At 43.4% G+C, this 23735-nt stretch overlaps 5 protein-coding genes across 5 annotated transcripts; 3 read left to right on the top strand and 2 right to left on the bottom strand.

Annotated features, from left to right (window-relative positions):
- Positions 1-1904: 1904 nt before the first annotated feature.
- On the bottom strand, positions 1905-3551 carry LOC141040640 (zinc finger BED domain-containing protein RICESLEEPER 1-like). The gene has a single exon (XM_073506757.1). It carries the CDS (start codon positions 3549-3551, stop codon positions 1905-1907), a length of 1647 nt encoding a protein of 548 aa, XP_073362858.1.
- Positions 3552-4150: 599 nt separating this feature from the next.
- Positions 4151-4642, top strand: LOC109733192 (uncharacterized). The gene has a single exon (XM_020292383.1). It carries the CDS (start codon positions 4151-4153, stop codon positions 4640-4642), a length of 492 nt encoding a protein of 163 aa, XP_020147972.1.
- A 6258-nt stretch (positions 4643-10900) lies between these two features.
- LOC120973344 (putative invertase inhibitor) lies at positions 10901-11473 on the top strand. Its single transcript, XM_040398866.1, has 2 exons — positions 10901-10972; positions 11021-11473. Exons 1-2 carry the CDS (start codon positions 10901-10903, stop codon positions 11471-11473), a joined length of 525 nt encoding a protein of 174 aa, XP_040254800.1.
- A 3869-nt stretch (positions 11474-15342) lies between these two features.
- LOC109733200 (putative invertase inhibitor) lies at positions 15343-16300 on the top strand. Its single transcript, XM_020292394.4, has one exon. It carries the CDS (start codon positions 15461-15463, stop codon positions 16016-16018), a length of 558 nt encoding a protein of 185 aa, XP_020147983.1. The 5' UTR covers positions 15343-15460; the 3' UTR covers positions 16019-16300.
- Positions 16142-20286, bottom strand: LOC109733199 (ruBisCO large subunit-binding protein subunit alpha, chloroplastic). The gene is made up of 8 exons (XM_020292393.4): positions 20078-20286; positions 19692-19845; positions 18699-18820; positions 18396-18603; positions 18025-18170; positions 17584-17890; positions 17004-17455; positions 16142-16681 (listed from the first exon to the last, which is right to left on the bottom strand). Exons 1-8 carry the CDS (start codon positions 20132-20134, stop codon positions 16391-16393), a joined length of 1737 nt encoding a protein of 578 aa, XP_020147982.1. The 5' UTR covers positions 20135-20286; the 3' UTR covers positions 16142-16390.
- Positions 20287-23735: the final 3449 nt, after the last annotated feature.

The following is a 23735-nucleotide window of genomic DNA, read 5'->3' as shown; positions in this document are numbered from 1 at the left end:
ATAGGATTTGGGTCGGGCTTTTGGGCTTCAGGCTCGATTTTGGGCCACGCTTGGGCTTAAAAAATAGAGTGTATTTCAGGCTTTGCTAGGCTTGGGCTTGAGAAACGAAGGTCGGGCTTTTAAAAGCCCGACCCAAAAACAGGCCCAACACGAAGTTTGCCTGGATTTAACCAGACCTGATCTGTCTTCTTCACTCAGTCCAAAAGGACTACTCTCTCTGTCTAGGCGCATTAGGTGATTAAACCGATTCACAGTAGTAATTAGGACATACTAGACTGGATTTATACGACACGTATTTGCACAGATTGAGAATCAAAGGGACTAGTAACAAAGTGTGTCATGATTTTGCATATAGAATAGCATTCAGGAAACTCTACAGTTATAATAACCATGCAATGTTGACATGTTTGGTGCCAACTGCCAAACTACTTTCACTCATGTTTTAATCCAGGGATCCTTTCTAGCATCAAAAATTGATTTTCGCTCAAGCAGTGCCGTTGTGGATGCATTTATTCTCGACACGTTATGCTACCGAAATTTCTAGCCGAAACCCCCACGACTTGTCAAAAGTTTGTACTTGTTTGTAAGGAAACGAAAGCTTTAGGGTGTTGAGTGAAAAATTTCAAGGTCTTGGCTGCAAGTTTATGTTATTTATGGGGATAGAAAAAGAAAACATCTTTTTTGGGGGGGCACTATTAGGAAAAACCTTATACACAAAACTTTAGTAATAGTGCTGGATAAAATAAGAATGGCATGTGTCAAATATGTTACTATGCATAAACATGCCTGAGCATTGTTTGATGGATTTTTGTACCAAAAAAAGCTCAATTTATTTCTTTGAACTGTGGTGGACCGGCATACAAATAAATACAACCGGATATGAGAGAGAATATAATTTTGATTTAGCAAAGTGATACCATATGACATGTGGGTCCCATGCATTGAAAAAAATTGAAAATAAACGAATATATCCAATAACTCTCTTGTAGAATTCATCATGTAGAATACAGTGGTGCAAATCGGCTGACTTTCCCTTGTGGGGCGGGGTGCCCTTTTTCGTGTTTTCCTTTTGTTCTTTAACTTCGAAAATTATTCACGAATCTCAAGTTCAAATAATGTTTGACATTCAAAAAATGTTCATGAATACAAAAAAGTTTCCAAATATATTTTTTTCGTGAATTTAATTTTTTCATGAATTTAAAAAATGTGTCATTTTTTAAAAATGCTCGCAAATTCAGAAAATTTCCCTAATTCAGAAAATGTTAGTGAATTTAACAAAAATCATGGTATCAAAAATTGATAGTTAATCAGAAAATGTTGTGACATTAAAAAATGTTTCCAACTTTGAAAAAAGTTCATAATCTAAAAACCATGTTCGCGAAATACACTAGATGTTCAAGATTTAAAAAATCGTTAATGGAGAAAATGTTCAGGAATTTTAGAAAATGATCTTTAATTTCAGAAATATCATGCATTTTGAAAAAGAAATGTTCACATATTATAGAAAAGTTAATAAAGTGGCTACCATCGGCCAGATATAGTCTGAACTTCCATTACCGATACATCAAACTGGTGCAGCAGGGCTGCAGGACTCAGTCAGACAAAACAAGCACCAGAGAGAACTTGAGTACTTATCATCGAGCATATGACTACTACCTTCTCAGGAATGGTGAAGTTTTCAATTTTGAAGATTTGACTCCACACTTGTAGTAGTACCTATAACAAAGCCATGAGGATTTCAGCTATTAATTAAAGACTGATCAGATAATAATGAGATAAAATCAAGAGAAGCAAGAGCAAGGCTATACCAGCAGGTGCGAGCCAGTCGTGAATACAGACAAGACTCTCAACCCGGTTTTTATTACCCGACCCAGACATTACTAGCCTCGCAGTTCTCGTTGCTGCTACCTTGCAGTCAGTACGGCGTGGTAGTGCCAATACATCCGACCAATTGAAGGATAGGTGAGGCTATGTTCCTTCCACCATCGGAGCACACTGGAGTGACCTGCTGGAAGCAGTTGCGCCTCTTGCAAGTAATCATCAAGTTCAGTGAGTGGTCGCTGACGATACGGATATTCGGTACATAGATATAACTCATGCAGAATATCTCTACCTATGAACTCTCCCATCCTAATTTTAGACCAAGAAGTGCAGTCAGGTTCTTGGGCCTGGTCTGAATATTCACCATGGAGGTTAAGCAGTGCATCATGCACCTCGCAAATAAAATCATCTATGTCACCATCCACGGTATAGGAACTTGGCACGGTGAAGGGCTGTATGCGTGACTTGATGTGTTCCAGACGGTATTTAGGATCCATGACCATAGGCATGCAAAAATGCAAGAAGCAGAGTTTCCAGCATTTCTTGAACTTCTTCTCCATATTCCGCCGCATAACGGAAATTCCCTCCTCCTCCTTGTCACGTAAAAAGACTTCGGCGCGTGTCTTGAACCTATCAATGTCAGTGTTGCGAAGCACCTTTTCCTTCACATTCCACACCTTGTCAAACACTTTATCTGGGCTAGGCGATTTGTGGACCAAGTCCTTGTATCTATTGAAGTCTTGCAAGTATTTGCAAACTTTCTGTGCTTTTTTCCAATCATCCGCTGATGCGTATCTTCGCTTGCGATAATGTGCTAGTGAAGGGGTCGGATGCATCCTGGAACACTTCCTGGTATCCTCCATGATAGTGTCAAGTTCGTCGAGCCCCACCTGAATAACCTCATCAAGTAAATGAGTTGCGTAACGTGCCACAAACAAGCTCCGGTTTGCAGCAACTTTGTTCCTTTTCTGAAGACCGGTTTTGACATTTGAAGCCACTGAATCATCAGTGAATGCGTCATCCAGTATGATGCTGAAGACCTTGTCATCAAGACCCCATTCTCCAATAGCTCGCAATATGGTACGACTTAGTTCTTCTGCACTGCAAGAGGGATCCACGGGGCTAAATTTGATGATCTTTTTCTGCTTCTCCCATTCGTCATCGATATAGTGAACAGTCAAGCACAAGAATGCCTGCAGTGGACTGTAGTGCCACACATATGCACTCAGGCAAACACGGCATGGTAAGGCTGTTAACTTCTCCCTCAGCTTGGCCTTTTCTTGATCAAACAAGTTAAAGGTCTCATTCTTCAGGTCGAAGCGGGATGGAATCTTGACCGCAGGATTCAGGTCACCAACAAGCTTCCAAAAGTCACCTTGTTCCACCATCCTTGTTGCGTGTCCGTGCATGGCAAATGTCATGACGAGTTCTTCACGAGAAATGTTCTGATCGGTCCCTTGATTCTTCTTATTCTGATCGGTTGAAAGAACTGGCGAAGCTAGATTCTTCTTCTCGGGCGCTGCAGGTTCCTCATGAGACCCATTCTGAATAGCCTCCTGATTCTTTTGCCTCTTCTGAGTCTGAATCGCAGGGCTGCACTTGGAAGTGAGTCTTTTCTTTGGCTTTGCCCCCAAGAGCAAGGGACTAGGGGCACTGTCAGTGCTCCCATCTTGTTCATTGTTGGCATTGCCAGCTGCATGTTCCACACCTAGGCATAACAAAACATGCATGGTTGTCCACGCCGGTGCTTCCTCGGGAGCGCGGGGTGACGGTGGACGTAGATACCAGTGCTCTCCCGGGACGGCGGACGCGACTTGAGGACTTGGGGCGGCTACAGATGAAACATGCATCCTGCAAGGTTGAGAGCTCGGAGAAAGAGAGGAAAATAGCTGGGAGAAGACAACAGAGCTTTTTGAAGATAAGGTAGGGGGCACGTGGCTGGTTGGGGCTAGTAAAAACATATGTGAACGTGTGCGGTTGGATCAGATGGGATCCAACGTTGTATGGGCGGTGAAACGCTGTTCGTTATAGCGCCACCATTCAGATGGGATCCAACGCTATATGGGCCGTGGAACGTTGTCCGTTATAGCGCCACCATTCAGATGGGATCCAAAGTCTCAGTCCACGGATACTTCACAAAACTGTTTTATTATACATTCAATTTTGTTCAATGTGATGTAACTACTAAAAGGGTTTTACTTTGATGCATGAGCAACGAACGGAAACGTTTCAACCATAAACACGAAGTTATAGCGCCACCATTCCTCTAACTACTCCTACTACGTCTTCTTATATATAGGTCGAGTCTGACAGAGAAACAATTGAGATGATGACCACGGCTCCTCTCCAAGCTCTCTCCTCTGCCCTCGTCCTCTTGCTCCTCGCGCAGCACGCGCGCACGGCGAGGGCGAGCGCGCTAGAGGACACGTGCAGGCTCGTCGGCACCGGCGGGACGCAGGACTACGACTTCTGCGTGAAGACGCTGGGGGCGGACCCGGCGAGCGCGACGGCCGACGAGCTCGGCCTGGCCGTCATCGCGTTGAGGATGGCCAGGGCGACCGCCAAGGCCACCGGCGACCGCATCGCCACGCTGCGGGCCGCCGAGACGTCGCCCCGGCGGCGGCTGGCCCTGGACGAGTGCGCCAAGGATTACACCTGGACCGTGCGCCGGCTGGGGCGCGCCGCCAAGGACTTTGCCACGGGCGGGGACGAGGACAGGCTGACGGAGTCGGAGGCGACCACCTTGCTGGGGACGTTCGTGACACGCCGGCGCGCTGCGACAAGGCGTTCGTCCTCTAGGCCGGCGAGAGGTCGCCGCTGACCAACGCGGGCCGCGAGCTCGATGACGTGATGGTGCAGGCGTTTAATATCTTGTGGCATAGCTTAAACAACACGGCAAAATGAGCAAGTAGCACGAGGCCTGATATCTTGGGGCGTGCTGGCGTTTAATATCTTGTGGCATTATGAAGTTTAGGGCGCTTATGCACAAACTACACATTTCGCTCTGAGAGACCGGCTCAACCAAATATTCGGCCCAACATTAATCATAATAAATATAATCATTTATACTATTTTTTAGTACTTATTACATATATTTTTATCAAATAAAAAACATTGTAATATAGTATGGTAAATTTACACTTTATTTTATAATAAAATTCATTTTTAACACATTACACCTTAAAACATATCTAAGGTGAACACATTACACCTTCTTAGATTAATTTCTAACTATTGCATGAATGTCATGTATATCACTTTGTGTGTGTTCTTAAATATCTTATTAGAGATCTCGAAAGTCTATGATAGACGAAATATTTTGATAGCGGTCTTTGATTAGACGCATGCAAATAAACAAATCTAGAATACACAGGATGTTCGCAAGGAACTTGTCACTTAATCATTGGCACATTACTTTATGATTTTCTGGTCAAATATGTCTTACATATTACAGTGGGTTTGACAATCCGCTGATTTTTTAGTGTCTACTATGATTTTTTTTACTGAAATAGCATTGCTCTAACTAAGATAACACTTAGTACAAATTATAAAGCATTCAACTTAAAAATATTAGTAGCCTAACTAAAATTGCTTTATGGTTTAGTACTATAAATTGTGTCTTTTATCTTGGCAAACAGCCTCGTCGTCTTCGATGCGTCGTCCCCGACTGCTAAATTCGCACGCGCCTACGGAAGCAGTGCCACCACCGGCTCCATTGTCATGGCCGAAGTGGTACTTCGGGAGAATATATGGTACTCCCACCCTTAGGGTGCTCCCAGTGCTCCAAACTCGGTAGCACATTTTTAAATGTTCAAAAAATTCTAAAAACAATCTAGCACATTGACACACTATCAACTTATGTTGTAAAAAAAATTCAAAACATTGCTCGAGATACAAAAATGACAATATTGACATAAATGTGATAATGGGCCAAATCTAAAGCTCAACATATGTTGTGTACTATTTACTGTTGAATTTGTCATTTATGTTTCTCGAGCTATGTTTCAGATTTTGATTTCAAATTTTGTGACAACATACAATGATGTTGTGTCTATGTGCTGGGTTTTTTTCAGATTTTTTCGAACATTTAAAAATGTCATACCGAGTTTGGAGCACCGGGAGCACCGTCGGGGTTGGGAGTACAGGATATTCTCCCGTGGTACTTCGTGATGGATGTGCACCCGTGGGCAATGATCCTCGTTTTCGTCTACCCTCGACCTTTATCCTCCATTCCACACAAGTGTTTAAAAACCGCTTGAGCTATACATCAGCCGACTGAAAAGACAATTAGGGTCAGTCAAATTCTTTTTCCTAAACTATGTACACACACCTACACTACCCCGTGCATGCATGCAACTTGCAGCTAGTGCGTGCAGGACAGGTGACGCGGCCGCCGAGATCATTAATGGGGCTTGCTAGTGCAGAGTAATTGAGATGAAGCGAGCAAGCTCATCTTCCTATAAATTAAAAAAAAAATTATGAATTTTCTCCATCATGTGAATGTACGAGTCCGAGCGCAGTGGCGGTGCCAGGAATTCATTCATGTGTAGTCAATTTAAACTTGTGTAGTCATATGTATGTACTTATAATTTTTTCTGCATGATATATACTTATTGTATGGTGTTTTTGCCAAAAAGCTGTGTAGTCACTACACAGCTCATGCATGGCTTCGCCACTGTCCGAGCGTGTTTCGTTGTCTCTTCTCTCTGCCTTCTTTATTATGTCGTGTAAATGCCTCTAATTCATTCTTTCTAAGGAAACATTACTATTTTGATTTTATTTTAATTTTTTTTTCATTTTGTTTCTACCAATGTTTCATTATATCTTAGAAAACTTCATTATTTTGATTTTGTTTCATTATGTTTCTTCTTTAAAGGCAATACCAATGTCACTAATTTATTCCTTTTTAGGAAACTTTTGTTCTATGAAACCACTTTTATATACTTATTCTTGCATATTCTAAAAAATGTTTTTTTGTAAATTGTGTTCAATTTATTATTATTATTATTTTCTTTTTTCTTTAAGGGTATACCAATGATACTAATTCGTTTCATTTTAGAAAACTTGTTTTTGCGAAAACTCCACTTTTGCATGTCTAATCTTGCATATTATAATAAATGCATTTACTGTGAAAATTGTGTGCAAAATTTACCATTATTTATTTTTGTTTTTATTCCCTTTCCTCTCAAAGGGTAATACCAATGTCACTAATTCACTATCTCTTAGAATAATTCATTATTTTGATTATGTTTGAGTTTTATTTTATTTTCTTCCTTATTTACGTGTAATACCAATGCCACTAATTCATTACTTCTTTGGAACTTTATTTTTGTGAAATATTCGCTATTATATGTTTATTGTAGCATATTATAAAAAAAGCGAATTTTGTGTGCATATTTTGGGAAATTTTTGTCATCATTTGTTTTTAAAATCACTTTCTTTATTATTTAAGAATAATACCAATTACACTAATTTATTTCATTTTAGAGAACTTTTTTGCGAAAATTCCAATATTACATGCTTATTCTTGCATATATTTTTTAAAACATAATTTACGTGTAAAATGTGTGCAAATTTTGTTATTATTAGTTTAGTTTTTATTTTATTTTTAAAGGGTAATACCAGTGCCACTAATTCATTCTTCCCTAGAAAACTTTTTTACTTTTTATTATTTTGTTTTAGTGTTTGTTTCTTCTTTAAGGGTAATACCAATGCCACTATTTCCTTCCTTCTTATGGAACTTATTGTTTAAAAAAATCATTATTATATGTTTATTCTTGCATATTATACAAAACCACAAGTTTTGCAAATTTTATCATGATTTATATATTTTTTATTTTCTTTCTACTTCAAGGTAATACAAGTGTCACAAATTCAGTCTTTCTTAGATAACTTCATTATTTTGATTTTTTTTCTCTTTTTATATTTATTTCCTTTTTAGTTTAATACCAATGCCACTATTCCTTCCTACTTAGGGAACTTATTTTTCCCAAAAAGTCCAGTAGTATATGCTTATTCTTGCATATTATACACAATTGTAGATTGTGATAATTTTACCATTATTTGTATTTAATTTTTTATTTTCTTCCTACTTAAAGGATAATACCAATGTAACTAATTCATTCTTTCTTAGAAAATTTCATTATTTTCCTTTTTTCTAGTTTTTATTTCTTTTGTTTATTTTTTAGGGTAATATGAATGCCACTAATTCATTCATAAAAAAAATTCCTTTTTGCAAAATTCCTCTATTATAAGATTATTCTGGCATAGAAAGTGCAATTTTTTTCTTAATTGTGGGCAAATTTTATCGTTATTTTTTTTCATTTTCTTTGTTCTTAAAGGTAATACCAATGCGACTAATTAATTCCTTAGAATCTCTTTTTATGGAAAGACTACTACACTATTTTCTTACTCTTTTTTTAAATATTTTTCACTTTCTTTCCTCTTTAATGGTAATACCAATGCCAAGTTGTAGTTGTGTAACATTTTTCCCTTTTAAAATTTGTGTTTGTTTTAATTAGGGTTAATCTAGTCCCAAGATTAGCTGGCCGAAACTATACGTACGTGGCGACTCATCTGCAAATCACATGCACCGTAAGTATCCTCGTCTAAACAATACAAAAGGAAATAAAATGAGCTCACGATTAGTAAAGTAGACATGTTAGTTATTTTTCTCTTGCCCTTAGACCGAGCATGCGGACGTTTCATGCTACAAACTTTGGCTGTGCGGTCAATTGACTACACAGTTTTTTGAGCAAACCTCTCTCAGTACAAGCATTTTCCATGCTTTAATTATTTACAAATTATTTGTACTTGACATCATAGATTTTTTTTTTAACTGGACATCATAGGTTTATAGCGCCGGCACCGCCACTTTGAAAACGGGCACACAAACTGTGGGAGAAAATAGCTGAAAATTGGCCATGCATACTACTCAAGTCAGGCCCTCGGATTGCCCACATGCTGATTAGAGTGAATAGCAAAAAACTACCACATTACGGGTCATTGTTCCAAAAAACTACCGCGTTTTTAATCTTTTCAAAAAGCTACCACAAAATTGTTCTGCTGTTAGAAAAAACTACCGTGTCGCACTGATGACTACTTTGGTTAACTTTAAACGTTATTATGACAGCTCGGGTTCACTCGTCAAGTTGACCATTTGATTTGACCGTTAGTTTGACCATTGGCAGGTTATGACAGGTGGGGCCTAAGTATTTTTTCAGCAAACAGGTCCCTAAAACAAAATATAAAAGCAATCGGGTCCTTGATTTTTTTTAAAGCAATCCCGTCCTCCCGAGGAGCTCGTTGCCGGAGCCGGCCAGCACCACGCCGGCGAGCTCGTCAGGGCCGTGCAGCTCTGGCCGTGGCCAGCCGGAAGCAGCAGCCGCGGCGGGCTGGAACTGCCCGAGCTCCCTGGCTGCTCCCCGCCCGTGCTCGAGCTCGCGACCAGCGGAGGGGCGGCTGCTTGTGGCCAGCGGCGAGGCGGTCCTAAGTAGGCGGCGGCCGTCCATGGCGTGGTGGTGGTCGGCCCTGGCAGCGGAGGCCGTGGTGATGGCCGGCCCGGAGGCGCTCCCCATGGCATGGTGGTGGTCGACCCTGGTGGCGGCGGCCATGGCTGCGTCGGCCGTGGTGGTGGCTGGCCCAGAGGCGCTCCCCATGGCGTGGTGGTGGCCGGACCAGGCGGCGGCCGTGGCTCCGCCGGCCGTGGCGCTCGGGATTTTGAGAGATAAGGGAGAGAGAAGAGAGATAAGGGAGAGAGAGAGAGAGAGAGCACTTACATGTGGGACCCAGCTGTAAGTTAACGGTCAAACAAACATTCAACAAACCGTCTGTTTAGTAGCGGGCCCGACCTGTCATAAACGGGATTAATTCTAAATCAGATGGTCATTTGGGTGTTTTGGAACAGCAGAACAATTTTGTGGTAGCTTTTTGAAAAGATTAAAAAAGCGATAGTTTTTTGGAACGATGACCTGTAATATGGTAGTTTTTTGCTATTCACTCTGCTGATTAGGAAGGCAACATCACAAAATAGATTATTTAGGTCAGCCTAAACAATGGCTGACCTAGCTACCCCTCAAAAGAAAGATTATTTAGGTCAGCCATTTTTCATTGTAGATGAACGTCATCTGTCCATTGATCTAACGGTAGATCAAAGAGTGACTTACCCAAATTATAAATTCAGTCACCTCACATCTAGCCGGTCCCTTAAGAGAATACGGTCAACACAAGTTCGAATCACCTAGCCAACATCACGTACTAGCTAGTGCAATCTACCTAGCTGATTGTATCTTAACAACACATGATTAGATGGTAGGGCGGAAGGCGAGCTCTGATGCGGCGGCTTGACCACCATGGCTTCCTCACGGCGGTGCAGCTGAAGGTCACCTGAACCCTCCGAGATCGATGTGCGAGAGAAGGGCCGGAATTGCAAGACAAGAAGGAATGGGGGAAGAGAAACAGAGGTGTGTGTGTGTGGTGGTGGTGGTGGTGGGGGGGGGGGGGGGGGGGGGGGGATTTGAGGGACGGAAAGAGATAGGGTTCACTCGTGAAAATGGGTTGTGGGCCCAATACTAGCCCGCTAGCTGTTTCTTTTTCTTTTTTTTTGAGCCGCCCGAGTTAATTTTTGGAGGCGATTTGCTTTTAATAACCGCCTCGGTGAAAAATAAAACCATGTGGTAGGGTTATTACAGGCGGCTCCATTCATTTGGGTCACAAATGCCCGTTTTTAACTAACGTTGCTAGTATAGATCGGGTCTTTTGTTTTGTCTGGACTCTCAAGATATTATATATTCAGTAGGCTCTTGGGCGTCAGAAATATTTACTAATACTGCGATGATTAATATACATGATTAATATGTGGTGATTTTTTACCATTCATTAATTACATTTGTCAAAATTTTATTACATTCAATTTTGTTCAATGTGATGTAACTACTAAAAGAGTTTCATTTTGATGCATGAGCAACGAATGGAAACGTTTCAACCATAAACACAAATTTACAGAGCGCCACCATCTAATTAATCCTAGTACATCTTCTTATATATAGCTCGAGTGGACAGAGAAATAAATCAGACGACCATGGCTCCTCTCCAAGCTCTCTCCTCCGTCCTCCTCCTCCTGCTCGTCGCGCAGCACGCGCACACGGCGAGGGCGAGCACGCTGGAGGACACGTGCAGGCTCGTCGCCACCGCCTCCTAGGAGGCCGCGCACGACTATGACTTCTGCGTGAAGACGCTGGGGGCGGACCCGGCAAGCGCGATGGCCGACGAGCTCGGCCTCGTCGTCATCGCGGTGAGGATCGCCAGGGCGACCGTCAAGGCCACCGGCGACCGCATCGCCCAGCTGCAGGCCGCCGAGACGTCGCCCCGGCGGCGGATGGTCCTGGAAGAGTGCGCCAAGGACTACGCCTTGACCGTGCGCCGGCTGGGGCGCGCCGTCAGGGACTTCGCCGCGGGCGGGGACGAGGGCCGGCTGACGGAGGCGGCCACCCTGCTGGAGCAGGTTCGTGGCACGCCGGCGCGGTGCGACAAGGCGTTCGTCTTCTGGGTCGGCGAGAGGACGCCGCTGACCGACGCGGACCACGAGCTCAACGACGTGACCGTGCTGGCGTTGAAAATCTTGCAGCATTGCTTAAACAACGGGGCAAAATGAGCAAGTAGCACGAGGCCTTCTTCTACCTCCGGAAGAAAATGATCGTCTTTCCGGAATCCGGACAGCAAAATTTGTGATGTGCAACAAATATAATAATAACTTGCAAAATTTCCAATGGAGATTGTAGAACGATGTGGTCTTATCAGTATTTATTTATTTATTTTAAAAATGACGCTGAAGATTTTCTCTGATTCACAAGAGTTCATTCAGATCAGGCGAGGAAGGTTACCCTTTGATTTTCACTGACAATTAGCTTTTTGATTGAGGGTTCAGTGATTCTCCAGCTACATGTCTTGCGTACGTGGTACCTTTCTCTGAATCTCCTTTTCATTATGTAACCTCTCTGGCCTTTACAAAAAAGACGTTCTCATAACTAAATGTCTTTCTTGTGATTCTGATAGGCCCACCTACGACACATGCATGTACACCATGTTTCTCTACTGTAATTTAATGTTATATTTAGATGTTACAAAAAAATCATTTACATGTTACACAAAAGAGTTCAGGGTTCACTCAGAGAAATAATTACTTTGCAGGTATACATTTCCTGAAAGAGACTGATGTGCTCGGAGCGCACTTTCAGTGCACGGCGGCATTGGCGTACTTTATCCATGGCGTGCCCTATATGCATCGTGATTGGTCCAATGGGCACCATGCTCTAATATATCAGCAATACGCGAGGTATATATACAGCATGGAGGTGGTACGTTTAACTCACTTTACGGTCCAACTGCCCCCCTTCGTCGGGTACTTGTTCCACGGTTGCTCGTACCCGATGTGAAACCTGGCACATGTCTGCTTTGCATGCGGCGTGTGATATGGCCCAACCAAGACCTGCTACATGTTTTGGGACGCGCATTTGTTGGTTTGGACCTATTCTTGGCTAGCAGCTAAAAAATCACATACTGCGCGGGGAGGGGGGGGGGGATACATCTGGATATGTTTCCTTCTGGCATGAGAAATTGAGTTCGTCGACATGGAGGGTCAGCTAAGGTGAAGTGTTAAGAACTTATTTGTTCTTGGTTGGATTTTGTTTTTTTCTATCCTGATTTCTATTTCCAATACTTAGATCGACAGGCGACGAGACAACGCAGCCCCCGAAGCACACCAAGTCGTGGGCGTCTCCGCCACCCTCGCCGCCCGACCGGAGCCAATTGCTACACCTAGGAGCCCACCCCGACAGCAAAAGCCTAGGTACAGAGCCACCAAACTACGCTATATACACAACCCACACATGGATCTGGCCCCCCTCACCTCACGACGCCGACGAGAGCGGCGGAAGCTAGGGGACCCGACGAGATCGACGGCGGGAGCCCAGGCGCTGAGGTCGCCAAAACGGAGAGTTAAATGGTGCATGCATCAGCCAGCCCATTAATTGAATATGTACGAAAAGAATGCATGGAATTTCTTGTGTAGGAAAACATTCAAATCCTCCTGACCTGTGTGGTGACTAGTGCTATTGTGCTAATGACGATTAGCACTGGTGGAATGTGCATGAGGTGGAAATTAAAACCGAGTCATAAAGTGCCGCATTGTATGCCAAAACCTTACTCTTCGCTAATGACTATTACAACTTGCATTGTGTTGATGAAAAAAACATGGATCTGTCTTAAACTGTACATTGAGAGTTTCATAAAACTTGATTACTGCCTTCAGACTCATTAAGCGTGGTTCACCATGACGAATTGTACATTAAGAGTTTGAAAAAGAAATTGCATCGCCTAGTCTGCAAACAAAAAAGAAATTTATTGCATGCTCGAGTGACAAGACGGCCGAGCGTGGTAGGACAGGCTAACAAGGGACAAACTGTGCTGAGTGTGGTGCTTGTTGCAACCAGTTCCAGATTTCGTCATACTAAGGGGATGGATCGGGGAACATTTGCTACTACTAGTGAACGAATCCAGGACCAAACAATGTGCTTTACCCGTGATATACCGCATGCTGTAAAAGAACCGCTACGCTAGCTGTTATACATTGGTTCATAATTGCGCTATGGTGATCCACATACAAACGAGTGGTGCCGATAAGCATACCACTGGACGCCGTGCACCAAAGGAGCTTTTCGCTGATGTGCTGAACTTTCCGGAATTCCGATTGGTCGCTAATATAACCTTTTATCCTTTTGTTGAAATGTTCGAAGGAATTTCCCTTATTTTAGGTTTTCAACTTGAGGGTCATACTTTTGGAGTGGAGCCATCCACATATATAATATTATTCTCAAAAATTCATTATGAGGTAAAATCATTATATACATAATGTTTCCTGTATTTTTTATGTGAGTAGGGCCAGCTTATTGTATGATTAATAAGACATTTTTGTGCAGTCCACCATTTATTTTATTATGTCTGTATAGACAAGATGTTTTTTTGTTATTTGGCCTCACAAATGTTCTTTCTTGAACAGCAACCAGCAGAGAACATGAACAACGATAGTGATGAGAAAGGAAGGAGCCGAGTATGCCACACACTGATACGATGGTTTCCCTTGTGTTCTCTTTGGTAACCCACTTTGTCACTGACTCAAATTGTTTACTGGTGAGCTAACAAGACGGTATTGTGTCTTCCCTCTTTCTTTGTAAGTGAATGATTTCAGGTTCTTGGGCATTATTCAACTGCTATACTTGTGGAAAAAATGTACTAAACTTGTGAGATGGATTGATTAAACATTTTGTGCTAAAAAAAGGTTAAACAATTGACAATGTAATATTTTTGCAACATATGCATGAGGGTAATATTTGTGCCCTGTTGAAATGCACGAGCAATTATCTGGGATGATGGAACTTAACAAATTGTCAAATTTGGAGGGAACACCAGATAGATTTGGAGCGGGCTGACAACAAAGTGAAGTAATAATAATAGACTGACCGAAGAGCTGAAATTGAGGAGCTCGTGATAGATCCATTTGTTGGCCCGTGGCAACGCACGGGCGTTCTACTAGTTTTCATTAATAGATCTATTTCCCCTCAATCTCTGGATAATTCTTTGGGGTGTGCTACGCGTCGGCCGGCGGATCTTTTTAAAAGATCCGTCGGGTTCTGAGCCGTCAAATCTGACATGATCTCGCGGCCGAGCGTCTTCCTCGCTTTTATAACAGAAGTCGTGTTGTGAGAACCCTTTTGCAACATAGGTCTTGTTGCATAAACATCGTAGCGTAGCACAACACTAGCACACTTGCGGGAACTGTTGTTATGGCGGCACCAGCGGTTGTGACTGAGCTCGAGGAGGCAACAACCATGGATGCTTGTCCACGCCGGTGCTCCCTCGGGAGGGCGGGGCGACGGCAGACGCTGCTCCCCGTGGATGCGGACGCCAGTGCTCCCGATACGGCGGACGCGACTTGAGGACTTGGGGCGGCTACAGATGGAACATGCGTCCTGCGAGGATGAGAGCTCGGAGAAAGAGAGGAAAATGGCTGGGAGAAGACAACGGAGGTTTTTGAAGATAAGGTAAGGGGCACATGGCTGGTTGGGGCTAGTAAAAACATATGTGAACGTGTGCGGTAGGATCAGATGGGATCCAATGCTGTGTGGGCGGCGGAACACTGTCCGTGATCGGTGAATGGTTTCTCTAATTGTTTTTACCATTTATTAATTACATTTGTCAAAATTTTATTGTGGATATGGCTACGTCTCAGTCGACTGAACCAAGTCTCAGTCAAGTGATATAGTGATATAGTACAAGGAGAAAAAGAAAAAAAATGAAGATTTTTCCTTTTTTGCATGAATCTTCATGCAAGATCAAAAGAATATAGTATCGATTGAGATGTAACAAAGTCTCAGTCGACGGAGTACTTAGCGAAACTGTTTTATTATACATTCAATTTTGTTCAATGTGATTGTAACAACTAAAAGAGTTTCACTTTGATGCATGAGCAACGAATGGAAACGTTTGAAACCATAAACACAAATTTATAGCGCCAGCATCTAATTACTCCTTATACTCTTGTTATATATAGTTCGAGTCGGACAGAGAAACAAATCAGACGACCATGGCCCCTCTCCGAGCTCTCTCCTCCGTCCTCCTCCTGCTCCTCGTGCAGCACGCGCGCACAGCGAGGGCGAGCACGCTGGAGGACACGTGCAGGCTCGTCGGCACCGGGGGGGCGCAGGACTACGACTTTTGCGTGAAGACGCTGGGGGCGGACCCGGCGAGCGCGACGGCTGACGAGCTCGGCCTGGCCGTCATCGCGTTGAGGATGGCCAGGGCGACCGCCAAGGCCACCGGCGACCACATCGCCCAGCTGCAGGCCGCCGAGACGTCGCCCCGGTGGCGCCTGGGGCTGGACGAGTGCGCCAAGGATTACGCCTGGACCGTGAGCCGGCTGGGGCGCGCCGCCAAGGACTTCGCCACGGGCGGGGACGAGGACAGGCTGACGGAGGTGACCGCCTTGCTGGAGGTTCGTGGCACGCCGGTGCGCTGTGACAAGATGTTCGCCTTCTGGGCCGGCGAGAGCTCGCCGCTGACCGACGCGGACCGCGAGCTGGACGGTGTGATCGAGCTGGCGTTTAATATCTTGTGGCATGCCGTAAACAATGGGGCAAAATGAGCAAGTAGCAGAGGCCTTCTTCTACCTCCGGAAGAAAAATGATCATCTTTTCCAGCAGTGAAATATGTGATGTGCAACAATATAATGAGTAATAATAAATAACTTGACAATTTCCAATGGAGATTGTAGAAAGCTGTGGTGTTATCAGTATTTATTTATTTCAAAAATGAAGCGGAATATTTCTCTGATTCACAAGAGTTCAGATCAGGCGAGGAAGGTTTACCGTTCGAGTCGCAAAAATGGCAATCCTACTCTTACTCTAGACCTTTCACTTCCAGTTGATCTCAACCAAAATTCTACTGCTTGGCCTGTCTGAACTGAAGCATCTAAAAACACGGAGGAGGCCTGAAGAGATCTTTACATACAGCTCAATCAGACGGAGAGCTGCCCCTCCGCTGGCTCGGCGACCTTAGGCTTCGGCTTGGGCTTCTCGACGACGATCGCTTGCGTGGTGAGGACCATTCCGGACACCGAGGCAGCGTTCTGGAGCGCGCATCTCGTCACCTTGGCGGGGTCGATGACGCCCGACTCGATCAGGTTCTCGTACTTGTCGGTCATCGCGTTGTAACCCATCTCCCACTCGCTCTCCCTGATCTTCTCGATCACGACCTCCCCTTCCACTCCGGCGTTGTTGGCGATCAGTGACGCCGGTGCTTGCAATGCCTGAAGAATCGACAAATTAATGTAAGTACTGTACACAGGTGTTATTCCACATTTCTAGAGATATACAATCCCGACAAGTACTAAAGTATTGTGGCTCACATCCTTAGCCTGAAACCTTATTCAGTCAGAACATCAACTTTTAACATGTCTAACTATCCTAAATGATTGTCCTTGGTTGCATTCTCTATCAGTATAGACAAGCATGTGTGGAACATACCATTATCAGGTTAGTTTTCTGGTAAATGCAATTTCTACCATCAGTTTCCATGAAAGAGATCAATGTAGTTCAGTCCATCAACATATCGATATGTAAGCAAGTTACCTTTTGAATGATGTCAGCACCAAGGCGCTCATCATGGTCTTCGATGGTTTCTTTGATCGCGGGGACGTAAGTAGACAGGTGCACATACGCCGCACCACCACCGGGAACAATGCCCTCCTCGATGGCTGCGAAAGTGGCATTCTTCGCGTCCTCAATCCGCAGCTGACGGTCCTCGAGCTCTGTCTCGGTTGTTGCTCCAACCTTGATGACGGCCACACCACCAGAAAGCTTGGCAATCCTCTCAGCCAATTTCTCAGAGTCATAGATGGAATCAGTTTCAGAAAGCTCCTTCTTTAGCTGTGCAACCCTCGCCTGGATCTCGTCTTTGCTAGCCGCATCTGCTATGAGGGTAGTTGTAGTCTGATGGATTGTGATTTTCCTTGCTGTCCCAAGTTGATCTACTGTTGCATTCTCAACCAACAGACCAAGATCCTTCGCTAGGTACTCAGCGCCTGAAAGTAGTTGTAGGATAAGTAAATGTTTAAGAAATCGGGAAAGATAACAAGATTAAAAAAAAAGGGCACTCCTTGTAAACAAAACTAAGAACGAAAAGAACGTCAGTACTGGTTGCAGGACGAACCTGTCACGATGGCAATATCCTGAAGGACAGCCTTCCGCCGCTCACCAAAACTTGGGGCTTTGATCGCCGCAACATTAATAATACCTCTGAGCTTGTTAACAACAAGAGTCGCCAAAGCTTCACCAGTAATGTCCTCAGCTACAATAAACAGCGGGCATCTCAACTGTGTAGTCTGCTCCAGAAGTGGAATGATTTCCTTTATGCTTGTGATCTTCTGATCAGTTATAAGAACTCTAGCGTTCTCAAACTCCACAATAGATTTCTCAAGGTTTGTCACAAATTGAGGGGAAATGTAGCCTCGGTCAATCTGCGCCAAAATTTAAGAAAGCTTCAGGAAGAGAGAGAATGTGACAGCATATATGCATTGATAACACGTCTAAACATGTGAAACTGCTATTTGATATAAAGGAGATGAAAATACAGGCTGAATTTTCAACAAACCTCCATTCCTTCTTCAACATCAACAGTAGTCTCAAAAGATGAAGATGACTCGATCGAAAGGACACCATCTGGGCCCACTTTGTCAATGGCATCAGCAATCATGGCTCCGATAAGTTCATCGTTACCAGCAGAGATAGAGGCAACAGCTGTAATACAGATCAGAATCCAAGTTAGGAACCTATTATCTGAATCATCAAACAAAGGCAACAGCCGCACTAAAGCACAAACGTCAAATTAGGCGCCTATTATCTTCTGAATCCTCTTTTTTTTTAAACTCAAGCCTCACTTTTAGAAAGACTACCTTGTTGTCACAAGGCTAAGCTATGTACAATAAGAAATACAATGTAGACCATGAGAGAAACAACTATCACCTTTGATATCACCACTGCCCTTGACTGGTCTAGCTTTTCTTTCAAGCTCTTCGATCAGACCCTGGACAGTTTTGTCTATTCCTTTCTTAAGCGATACAGGGTTTGCACCAGAAGTTACACTCAAAATGCCCAGCTTGATGATTTCTCGAGCAAGGACACAAGCAGTCGTAGTCCCATCACCAGCAGAATCATTGGTCTTACTAGCAACCTTCAATCATGAACAAGTGGACAACATGCATTAGGAATTGTGATTGCTGGAATAACATAAGAATATAATATACATCTTAATAAAAAGCAAGTCACCTCACGAATCAGAGCTGCACCAGCATTTTCCATTGGGTTAGCTAGCTCAATAGCACGGGCAATGGTAACACCATCGTTCACCACTTTGGGGTTGCCATACTCATCCAGCACTACGTTCCTCCCTGTAAAACGTTCAAAGATTAGAGCTTGCATGACAAAGATCTGCAATTTAACACCAACATTTCTTCTTTCGTTTCAGAAAATGAAAAAAAAATCATTGCCTCCGCATTGATAAATGCACACAGCCTCAGGTTTCATACAAAGTCAATTGCCAATTGGCAAACAAAAATTAAGTAGCTAGTTAATTTCTTTTTATTCAGTATGAAAAAATTGTACTATTGGTATTTATGCAAATAATACGAAATGTGCGTGTGTCTGTGTGTTCGGTGTTGTTTGGTCTTGTATTGCTTAGTAATCTTATAACAAGTCCTAGATTCTATATAACACTCTTGTGCAAACTATTGTCCTGGACTTTGATATGGTACGGCAATTTGGTACAGTGTGAAAGAAATCTAGAAAGACAGGTTGTGTTCAATCTTGGTACGCCTTAGAGTCTAAAACTGTTTCTAGATTGTACGATTGTTGATTAGAATTCCTTAACTATGAATGTTTCAATTCGATCCATGCTTGTGACATATTTTGTACAGTACTCTGTTTTAATTCAGAGTCTTGCAGTCCAGTAAGCATTATGCACCATCACCACCAAGGGGACAGTGTCAAACCCCAAAATTACAATGTTCTTTGCTTCATGCTATTTTGTGGCTCTGTTAACTCAAAATTGGGTCACACAACAGACCGCGGCGCGCAGAAGATGCCGATTATGAAATGAAAAATTAGCTAGCACGTAGTCAGGTTTGGCAGCAGATACTGAACATGTGGAACTTTCTGACAACCTTATCATGAAGCTAGCTAGGGGACACCACAGTAACACGGAAAAGCTAGTGGTTCAGGAATGAAAGGCGAGCTGCAATTAGATAGGCGGCTGAGCATCACCTCGCGGGCCGAGGGTGACGCCGACGGCGCTGGCGAGCTTCTCGACGCCGGCCTGGAGCGCGGCGCGGGACTTCTGGTCGAAGGCGATTTCCTTGGCGTCCGCGCGCACCACCAGCCGCGACGAGCGGCCGTTCTTGGACCTCCTCAGCCTCCCCTGCTCATTACACCCAACAGCACATGTCACAACCTTTACCAATTTCACATCAACCCGGGGAGAAAAATGGGGACAAATTCGAGCGGGCAATCACAACTTCGCAAGAACACACAATTCATGGAAAAAACACATGCGGAAATTCGGCCAACGAGGCCGCAGATTGAGGGGCGAGCAGGGGAATGCGGGACGGTGTGGAGGGACGGCGCGTGAGAGAGGGGCGGGCGGGGGTTACCTGGGAGGAGAAGGAGCGGAGGAGGGAGGCGGTGGAGATGGCGTTGGCCGACGCCATTGGGGGCGGGGGCGAGCTGAGCTGAGGTGAGGTGAGGTGAGGATAAGGTGGAGGCAGGGGAGGAGGAGGGACTTGATGAGGCAGAACGGTGAGGGAGGGGGTTTAGGGATGAGGTTGCGTGGCTTTATATGGGGATGGAGGACAGGGTTTGGAGGCAGAGGGGTTGAGGCGTCTCGCGAACGTTCAACATATTTTTTTGTTACATAGGAGTATTTAGGGGGCTTTTGGCATGGGCAAAGGTGAAAATGGTGTGGATTTGAATTTTGTATTCTAAGATGTAGATTATGGAATTGATTGTATGCATGAGCGCAATATATTCGAATTTGGGTTGGTCGATTCATGGGAGAAGGAAGGAGGAGATGAGGAGCGGCACTGAGGCCGCGAACGGGGGCGCTGGGGCAAGCGTAGCGATGCCTGGGGGCACGCTGGCAAGGCCTTGTCCAAGAACGAACCATGGTCAGAGACGATGCAGCTCGCAGCGATGTCTCAGGCGGAGGCGGGTCGGAGCTTCACGATACAATTGCGGGCTATCCGGAGAAATATAGTGCGCGCGAGCTTTAGGGGGATGGTCGAGGGAGACGAATGCACGACGATGGGTGGAGCTGAGGGAAGGGTGGGGCCACAAGGCTAGTGCAGGAGGGGCGGTGGCCACAAGTGACAAAGGCAGGTGGATCGACCGGTGGCAGTAGGGGAAACTGAAGAAAGGAGATAAGCATTAGACTAGTTGCCGCAGACAAGGGCACATGAGTCGTTGGATTTCCGTCACGGGGCTGACAAATCAACTGACCACCAATTATTTTTCAAACAACTTGCGACCAGCCGGTCCCCTACATGAGATATATGCATGATCAACATTCGAATAAAGTTTGATACTATAGTTATAGATAAGCATGCGAGATCAACATTTGAATAAACTAATTCTAGATTATTCGAATAAGCAATAACCTTTTGTTTGGCTCATATAGGACCTAAGAAGCAAAAAAGAGAACCCTAGCATTCAGTTCCATTTTTGATTACTTGTTTGATTTCACTATAATTTCTTTTATGATGACTTTTATGTATGTGTTGCATATTGATTAAGTCAGTCATCGGTTCATAATTTGCTTTGGGTTGGTTCATATTAATATTTTCTATAGGCAAAATAATGTATTGAGAAATGTGTTCTCTCTTTCCCCTCTCTGTTCACTCGCTTTCCCCACCACCCGAATAGCGTTCTCTTCTTGCCTAGAAGGAATGTTACCCCTGACCACCCAAAATACCGTTCTCTTCTTGCCTAGAATCAATAGTAGGCATATATTTAGCCAATTTTATGCATAACTAGCATTTTTGCAATGAAAAATAGACCCTTACCTTTTGTGATTTGGCACTCACACTGACATGAAAATTCTGACATATGTTTATTCATCACTTATTATGTACTTTGTCATGTTCATAGAGTGATGTGGCCTCTCCAAGGCTCTTCTCCTCTTCAAAGTCCGCATTTAGCTCGTGTACATGTACTACTCTAAAATTTTGTAGTGATATTAGGGTTTCTAAGATCAAGCATAATGATTTTTCATAAGTTAAATCTAAAGTTCGATGTCTCTTGGAAATTTAAAATGTTATCATTTGTAAAGAGATGATGTGGATGTTAACCTTGTAGAAACTTTTAGTATAACTTACAAATATTACCAAATTATTTTATGTTCTTCGTATTAAACTTTAGCTTGTTCCTTCTTCATCATCGATTAAAAGAACTGATTTGTTGAAAACTGAGTAATATTTGAAACAAACTGATACAAACAAAATTGATGGGGTTTGCTATGTGATGGAACCATTTGGTTTGATGTTTGATTTCTATTTCGTGAGAAAGGCTTTCTCTAGTAGCATAAACAAGGGAAGCATAAAAAATGTCGACCCGGGGGGTGGCGGTGAATATGTGACTACATGTTTTAATCTTTTCTCAATTAATTTTATGAACTGAAGAATTATAAGTTATCTATAGGTGTAAAAAAAGATACATCCTATATCAGAAGCAACCTATCAAGCTAAATTACACTCTAAGCACAAATAATATGTATGGGGGGGGATAACCAAATAGACACATATATTATGATGTATCCCGAAGTTCAGGTCCTTAGAAGAATGCTAGTCTTCGTTGGAGCAGCAAAGGCCCAACATAGCACCTACCAACACAAAAGTCTCACTGTATTCTCCTCGAGCTCCGGTCAATCAAGCATAAGCTCAACCACTAAGGTGACATCCAACATTCACAAACTTGGAGGCAATCCACAAACTTGGAGGCAATCCACAACTTGGAAGCTCACTTTGTGACACCCGACTGCCTAGGAGTGGCCAACCTCTAAGCAGGGATGGCGCCAGCTATCTCGCAAGGTTTGGCAGCTGCCATACCCAATACTTTCTGCAAGTACGCCTTAGTATACATACTAGTACATGCATAACTTTGAACCGGTAGGATTCAAGCATGATGCATTGGTCTGTACTTGTGAGTTGTAACTTGACTGGACGCTGAACTAAACCCTCATGAAGCTGTAATTCTATGTGGAGGTGACAATAGTTAGCGAGCGGCGAGCAGCGACCGCCAGCTGGTGAGTTAGGTCGGACAGTGAAGATGTGGGAACGACTGAGATGCACATGGAAGGTGCCAAAGAAGAAGAGGAAGTGCATAATAAAATATAATCAAAATTAAAATTTAACTTCGGCTTTGAAGCAAATTTGGTTGACGTTGATTAAAATAAGCACCACTATTCTAGTGATCTCCTGTTACAGTGTTACTAAAAACTAATCGATTAGTTTTAGGTTATACACCACAAAATAATATATATCTAGTATTTAGTAACCTAGGTGAGCTTGGATAACAGACCATTTTTGTAGGAGAAAACCTATGTAGTCGCACTATTAAGACCTAGGTGACCCTCTAGCCCTAAGATCAAGCAACCTAGGTGAGCTTGGATGTTGGCCCAATTCTTGGAATCAGCCATGGTCATTCAAGTGTACATCTAGACCATTTTGGTTTGCAACCTGTGATACTCCAGCCCTCACTAAACATGAACTTGACTAAGGATTTGTTCCCAATGAATTATGCTTAGATCTTTTGGGCCATGAGGGTGACAAGATGAGCATGGATAACATTGAGCAAGCAACTTCCCCATCATTGTCTGTCTTAATAGTGCCACTTCCCCATTGACTCAAAGACGATGCCACAAGATCATTATTAAAGATAGATAACTAATAAATAAATCATGTGAAAACACTATTTTCCTTCGGTGGGTGGGGGCATTGACGCTCACAACCTTCGCACCGGAGGACCAAAGTATAGTTAGCACTTACCACATATATTAGTCCCTTATTTTGTCGTCATCAAAATTAAAATCCACTTAGGGGCATATATGCTCTTTCAATGAGAAAGTGTATAAACCAGAATCCACATAATAGAAGATATTATAAGACTCCGAAACACCATATAAAGAAGATTATGCATTTGTCGGGTTCATATGATTTTTTGTCAATATATATACTTTCCTATCATAGTGCTATGCATAATTAGATGAATAATTTCACCAATTGATAAAGAAAATGTGAATATTGTATGAATGTCACT

The sequence above is a fragment of the Aegilops tauschii genome, chromosome 2 (assembly GCF_002575655.3).
Source record: "Aegilops tauschii subsp. strangulata cultivar AL8/78 chromosome 2, Aet v6.0, whole genome shotgun sequence".
Classification (NCBI taxonomy): domain Eukaryota; kingdom Viridiplantae; phylum Streptophyta; class Magnoliopsida; order Poales; family Poaceae; genus Aegilops; species Aegilops tauschii.
Note: the sequence above shows the minus strand (reverse complement) of the source record. Positions and strands in the feature narration are given on the sequence as shown.

Excerpts from the sequence above, each read along its gene's own strand:
- LOC109733200 (XM_020292394.4), top strand. The coding sequence starts at position 15,461 with ATGGCCCCTCTCCGAGCTCTCTCCTCCGTCCTCCTCCTGCTCCTCGTG.
- LOC109733199 (XM_020292393.4), bottom strand. The coding sequence starts at position 20,134 with ATGGCGTCGGCCAACGCCATCTCCACCGCCTCCCTCCTCCGCTCCTTC. Across the intron at positions 18,821-19,691 it reads CGTCACCCTCGGCCCGCGAG|GGAGGAACGTAGTGCTGGAT; the intron begins GTGATGCTCAGC and ends AACGTTTTACAG. Across the intron at positions 16,682-17,003 it reads GTGCTGACATCATTCAAAAG|GCATTGCAAGCACCGGCGTC; the intron begins GTAACTTGCTTA and ends TCGATTCTTCAG.
- LOC109733192 (XM_020292383.1), top strand. The coding sequence starts at position 4,151 with ATGACCACGGCTCCTCTCCAAGCTCTCTCCTCTGCCCTCGTCCTCTTG.
- LOC141040640 (XM_073506757.1), bottom strand. The coding sequence starts at position 3,551 with ATGCATGTTTTGTTATGCCTAGGTGTGGAACATGCAGCTGGCAATGCC.
- LOC120973344 (XM_040398866.1), top strand. The coding sequence starts at position 10,901 with ATGGCTCCTCTCCAAGCTCTCTCCTCCGTCCTCCTCCTCCTGCTCGTC. Across the intron at positions 10,973-11,020 it reads AGCACGCGCACACGGCGAGG|GAGGCCGCGCACGACTATGA; the intron begins GCGAGCACGCTG and ends ACCGCCTCCTAG.